The following is a 6,472-nucleotide window of genomic DNA, read 5'->3' as shown; positions in this document are numbered from 1 at the left end:
AAAAAATACTCAACTAAAACTATCTCACTACTATTCACAAACTATTTTATTACTATTTACAAAATTTTCATATCATCTATTCCCAAACGAACCCTTAAGATGTTCTCAAAATGCAGTAGAAGAGAAAGAGATCAGAGAGAGAGAGAGAGAGAGAGGTCTAGGAAAATTTTCCTGATATAGATACGAAATGGAGACGACCATAGGCGAAATGATTCTGTCTAAATCCGTTAATGAACAGAACTACATAGAACAGTGTTATGAATGGTACTGTCTGGAAGTGTTAAACGCAGACATATAGGAATCTCGTGCCGGGCATCATCAAAACCCTTCATGAATATTATTATCATGTATCAGAGAACCCAGTAAAGCAGTACGTACGTAGTACAGAAAAATACAAATAAACTACTATTAATTACAGCTAGCAGAGACCAAGGAGAGGCCTGGAGCTGCAAGGAAGGGGGAGAGGTTTGGGAGAATGATTTTACACCAGCAGAGAAAGGTGGAGATTCCGAGTGTGAAAATAGCTGGTTTCCTTGTTTGGAATTTCAGTACGTATTAATCGTCCCATCAAAAAATTAAGACAGTACCCATCCTCTCAAATTCATTCACTGTGACAGTGAAATGTGATTTTAGCACCTGTCTATTTCAGGTTTCCTTCTATGTCGTTGCACCCACAAAAGAAGGAATGGATTACAGGACCTCTTCTCTCGACTATCTTTTTCATGCATTCGCATTTTCTCTCTCTCGATATAATATTATATATTATACACACACACATAATATATATATATATATATATATATATATATATATATATATTTATATGTATGTATGCAGGGCAGCTAGGGTTTCTTTTTAACTTTTCTGGTTTCTTTGGATGTTGCAATTTTTTGTTATGTTTTTCTTGTGGGGGCCGGTAAGTATCGTTCTTACGTGAAGGGCTTATATATATATATATATATATATATATATTAGCTTGTTCAAGTATATATTTATCTTGTACGAAATCAAGGGTATCTCACTCTTCGAAAGCAGTTTCATACGACCACTGATCTAGCTAGCTTTTAGTTCTACATATATATATATGCTACACTGAAAACAAGTCGATCTAGTCGTGGTGCAATCATATATGTATATAAAAAACGATGCGAGATCGTGGGTGCAAATGCAATCGTTCATGCATGGTTTCAAATGATGAAAGTTGAGTTACATTCAATCTGTCGACATTAACAAATTATATGAAATCGAGCTAACCAACTTACGGCATGCAACAATGCATGCCCTGTTCTCAACCCACAAACTTTCAATGCAGACGAAAGAATGTTACTAGCTACTTGAATATATATGAATCTATTTCTGAGACTGAGAAAACTTGAGATGCATGTATTGATCTAGGTCTGGAGTACATACATATTCCCCAGCTTGGAAGAGCTAGCTAGCTAGCATGCATGCATACCCTGATTGATCTATATAATATATATGAACCGAACAATCTAGTAGCCATGACTAGTAGTACTACTAGTCTACTACTCATGATCAAATCCATGGACAAACAGATCGATGTTTTTTACCTCAATCTTCTTTTAAGTAGATTCACTAATTTTGATCTACCTTAGCAAGTACGACTGCACGAATCATGTGGGTACATATATATGTATTTCCATTTTCATGATCTCATGAATATCATGTACGTGGACTAATTAATTAATCGTCTATATACATATGAGCAATACTGCATTTTTAGGTTAAATTTGGTTATCTCTAGTACGTTATTATATATATATATATATATATATATATATATATATATACAGACGTTACTATATATATATGGTACGTATAATATTGTTATTTTAAGTCATGACTTTAATTAAGAGATGTTGTAACGATATAATCATCCAAGTCCATCATCTCGATCTTGTTCAGTGTTTTTAGTTACTGATCACCAAAATATATACTGTTTAAGAAAAAATTATCTGAAACTTAAATTTCAAAAACATTTATATATGCCTCGATCTGCTCGATCGATCGTATGGGCGGGGTAGCCAGCTAGGCGTGCGCGCGACTTAATTCATTGACATTTCACTGCAAAGGGATTGAGTTCCATAATTTATATGTCCCTTCCAGCTTGTACTTTCGGTTTGCAATGAATTATAATTAAAGTGATGAAAATGCATGGAAACTGCATGGAGGGGTAAAATAATTAACCAACAAACTCGCATGCAGTAGATCGATCGATACACGCGCGTAATACGTACTACGCTAGACATCAATATATATCCATGTGCTCCGTCACGGTCATGTTGATCAATAATAGTCCAATAATATAATTGACTATTCACTCTTTGAATTATGAGTTTTGCTACAAATTAACAACTGTTCACATTACACACCCCACACCTATAGCTTTTTATAGGATGTATAAGTGTTTTTCATAAGGTGTGGTGTGTGAAATGGTAAATAGTGACTGATGAGAAAAAATTTTCTTGAATTATATATATATATATATATATATATATATATATATTCAAGCTACAACTTGCATGATTTCATGTCGATCAATGTGGTAAATGAAATTATAATGAAAAAAAATTTTAAAGTACCTGATCTCCAGATTATCCTAATTCTTCCATTTTGTAGTAATTTGTAGTAGTAAACCTCAATTTGGATTGAGAGATGAGATGAGTGAGATGAGTTGAGATAATTTGTGAATAGTAGTGAAATTTGTGAGTTGAAATTTGTAAATAATAATGAATAGGAAAGCCATCTCAAGGGGTAGGCCGCGACTAAGGCCATTGCCTAAGGCCCCCACCTTGAGTAGGCCCCAAAAGAAAAAAAAAATATTATGGCCCTAAAAAATAAATTATAAAAAAATATTGGCTAGTATAAAAGATGGAATTTTTTTTGCCTAAAATAAAATCAATCTTAAATGGTAAAATTTGGTAAAAATAATAAATAAAACCAGTAAATATAGAAGTTTTACTAAAAAAAATTTTTAATCAAACTATACAAAATTTTCAGATAATAGTGAAATTAGAATAGAAGTAGCAAAATGATGATATATTACTCTTGAATATTTTATAAAATATAATTTTTATTTTAATATCAATAGCCTTATTTGTTTTCATAAGGAAGTATGAAAAAACGTATATATACGAATATCGAATAATACTTACTTTATTTACAAAAAAATTAGATTCTTTTTCAAATTATTATAGTACTTATAGATATTATTAATCAAAACAATATTCATATTTGTTTTGCATTTCAGAAAATTTAATAAAATTTAATTATTTAATATTTAATATTTAAATATTATTATCATTTTTAAATTAAAACCTCATGTATTTAATGATTGCCTTAGGACACAAAATACATTGAGCCATCCCTGATAAATAGGATGAGACCACCTCTCAATCCAAACAAATTTATCCAAAGTAAGTTATTTTTTTTAAGTGAAATGAAAATTTATCAGAACATGATGGGTTTTAATTCCCACATGCGTACACGAGGAAACGACGAGATTTGGACGTCAGTCGCTTTAGTGTCAGCTCATGTCTGCAAAGTGCAGCAGCGGGAGGTACACTGCTAGTGTAGTAACCCTAGACATATATGTTTTTTCCCCTCGAGCTATTCCAGCACATCCACTAAATTAATTACCATATATCCAGCTCCTCCTATTATCACAAGCCCTAGAACTTTCCTGGCCTAGCTCTTACCTTTCAGACTTCAAACCGCACTTCTTCTTCTTTCATCTTCTTCTTCCCTTTTCTCCACTATGAACCTAGAAGAGAAAGTTACAATGGACTTGGTTCCACCATCAGAGCATCTCTGCTATGTCCGGTGCAACTTCTGCTACACTGTTCTTGCGGTAAATTTATGCTTATAAACCAACCTCATCCACCTACTGTTCTCCAACGTCACCCACAATCTTATTATAAAGTGTGTATAAGAGAGAAACTAAAGAAAGTAACCTTTTCATCTATTTTTTCAACAAAAAAGAACTCATTTGATTTCTATGAATATCAGAAGAAATATCATTTTCTTGAGGGTGAATTCTCACGAAAAACAGAGGTAGGATATAGAAAATATATATCCCTTCTCTGTTTTCCTTCTCTCCATTCCGCATGAATCCTAGCATATTTTCCATTGAGTGTTAAACACAAAGTCTTATTTACTGAAAGATTAATGACACTGGTGTACGTACTGCTATATGTTGAAAAAGAATTTTGGCTCAAATTTGCATCTGGTAGTTAGCAGGTGATCATGATCTGATTCCTCCGCTTTGTAATTTATCTGTCTTGAACTGTTGTATGATCTTCTTGTATATGCTAGGTTGGGATTCCAATCAAGAGGTTACTGGACACAGTGACTGTCAAATGTGGTCACTGCAGTAACCTTTCTTTTATCAGCACCAGAGCTCCACTCCAAGGCCAATGTCTTGACCTCCCACTCTCCCTTCAGGTAATTAGTCTTAGATCTCCAACATACTCGTGTTCTTGTGACTCGCTCCAACCCCCCCCCCCCCCCCCCCCCCCCAAACAACCAAAAAAAGGGAGGAATTCTCGCTTTACGTACCCCAAGACCCACGCATGCGCATGCATTCAGAAGAAAAGAAGAAGAAAAATCTGAAATGGCATCTTTTTCTGTTTCCCAAAATTAGCAAAACTAATGTTAGGAAAGCTGACAGCAGCACCCGCTAAGTTCATTATCCTTCTTTAGACGTAAGTGATTTTAATATTCATGAAGACGCCAGCTGAAGATCATAGCATAACCTTTAATTTGACACTCTTCAGGCTTCAAAACAACTATATATCTCGTATAACATGATTTAAATGAAGAAATACAGGATATTTCTTATCACTAATATTGGAAGGGTACTGTCTGCGTTTCATGGAGAAGCAGGGCTTTTGCAATGATTTCAGAAAGGGCCAATCCTCTTCATCGTCCTCATCAACAAGCGAGCCGTTGTCTCCCAAAGCACCCTTTGTTGTGAAACGTACGTAGATAACCTTCAACTTTTCTACCCTACCCAGTGAATCCTATATATAAAGCTATATATATCCATACTTTTTTTTTTCCTCTCTTCTCGAATTTATGTCGATTTTTTATTTTTATTTTTGCAGCGCCTGAGAAGAAACACAGGCTTCCATCTGCTTACAACCGATTCATGAAGTAAGGGGAAGTCCTTTTCTCACTGATTACTTTACCACTACTACTTCTAGCTAGCTAGCTAGTACTGCTACAACTACTAGTACTGAATCTTAATATAATTAGTGCTTTTTGAGGTTCAGTTACTGTTAATATTATTGATGTAGTTACTAGTTTTATAGTACTATGAAATAAATTAGATTGATATTGTATGTGATGTTTCAATTTATGCAACTTTGAAAGGGAGGAGATACAGCGCATCAAATCTGCTAACCCTGAGATACCACATCGAGAAGCTTTTAGCACGGCAGCAAAAAATGTAAGTTGATTTTCATCATCATGCATGATCACTAGCTAGACGTACTACTACGCATTTTTCATTCAAGAGTTTATACGAATCATGTGTACGTACGTGTGTCATCTCTGATCTAGAACGTCTCCTTTGGAGTACATGATGATATTATCTAAACTGATTTTCTTGGGCAATATATAAATTAGTGGGCTAGGTACATTCCAAATTCAGCAGCTGGATCAGTTTCTGGTGGCACAAATAATTAATGTAAGAGTTCTAATCTATATATATTTTGATAGCAGGACATGAGTAGTTTTCATATATATATATATATATATATATGATCATGATCTCCAGTCTCAGCCAGATTGATTTTTTCTACCTTGATCTTATATATATAGATAATAATTTTGATGCAGGGATGATGTAAAATATTTCCAATCGATTACAATATTGCAGTGACAGTTGTACTGGACATGCGCGCAATTGGGAAGTAGCAGCAGCAGTAGTAGTAATAGTTGAGATCAGCATGCAGATTAGATCGTTAATTTGATTTAGCTCTAGCTAGCTAGCTAGCATGCATGCAGCTTTATGTACTATGTCTCAAACTTGATTTGATGATGATCTGGTTGTCACTTGATTTTATATCATGCTGGCCTGCCTGATGGTATTTAATTTGTTTCTTGATGAAGAACTATGCTAGATGAGAGTTAACTAAGACTATCATCATCACGTAATGTTAATTTGCAAATTAAATCAGCTTAGAGCTAGCTAGCTGAGAGTAATATATATGTGCTAATTAATTTCCTAATTAATTACTTGATCATGACTTCCAGGTAAGAATTAAGTACGTACTACGTACGTACTGATCTAGCTAGCTAGCTAGCTATCAAAATCGCCTTAAATTAATTCTGATGTCGATCTTCTATTTCTATAGTAAATGCATGCTAGCAAAAGTATAAGGACTTGAAATTTTAGAATTATGGAACTTCATTTCGTTGATCTCATGATCAAATCACACACACGAGC

At 34.1% G+C, this 6,472-nt stretch overlaps 1 protein-coding gene across 3 annotated transcripts; it reads left to right on the top strand.

The window, feature by feature from the left end:
* Positions 1 to 3,539: 3,539 nt before the first annotated feature.
* On the top strand, positions 3,540 to 6,118 carry LOC121256493 (protein CRABS CLAW). 3 transcript variants are annotated; one of them, XM_041157311.1, is made up of 7 exons: positions 3,546 to 3,871; positions 4,336 to 4,464; positions 4,900 to 4,999; positions 5,127 to 5,175; positions 5,395 to 5,470; positions 5,650 to 5,710; positions 5,863 to 6,118. In XM_041157311.1, exons 1-6 carry the CDS (start codon positions 3,779 to 3,781, stop codon positions 5,707 to 5,709), a joined length of 507 nt encoding a protein of 168 aa, XP_041013245.1. In that variant the 5' UTR covers positions 3,546 to 3,778; the 3' UTR covers position 5,710; positions 5,863 to 6,118. The 3 variants fall into 3 exon arrangements, with proteins under 3 accessions (XP_041013247.1, XP_041013245.1, XP_041013246.1); XM_041157312.1 differs by having other exon boundaries at positions 3,553 to 3,871; positions 4,906 to 4,999; XM_041157313.1 differs by lacking the exon at positions 5,650 to 5,710 and having other exon boundaries at positions 3,540 to 3,871.
* The last annotated feature ends 354 nt before the right edge of the window (positions 6,119 to 6,472 follow it).

This window comes from Juglans microcarpa x Juglans regia, chromosome 3D (genome assembly GCF_004785595.1).
Source record: "Juglans microcarpa x Juglans regia isolate MS1-56 chromosome 3D, Jm3101_v1.0, whole genome shotgun sequence".
In the NCBI taxonomy this organism is placed as follows: domain Eukaryota; kingdom Viridiplantae; phylum Streptophyta; class Magnoliopsida; order Fagales; family Juglandaceae; genus Juglans; species Juglans microcarpa x Juglans regia.
This window is presented reverse-complemented; position numbering and strand designations above follow the sequence as displayed.

Bases quoted from the DNA above. Each gene is read 5' to 3' on its own strand.
- LOC121256493 (XM_041157311.1), top strand. From the start codon at position 3,779: ATGAACCTAGAAGAGAAAGTTACAATGGACTTGGTTCCACCATCAGAG. The intron at 5,176-5,394 runs GTAAGGGGAAGT...CAACTTTGAAAG, and splicing joins GCTTACAACCGATTCATGAA to GGAGGAGATACAGCGCATCA. The intron at 5,471-5,649 runs GTAAGTTGATTT...TATATAAATTAG, and splicing joins TTAGCACGGCAGCAAAAAAT to TGGGCTAGGTACATTCCAAA.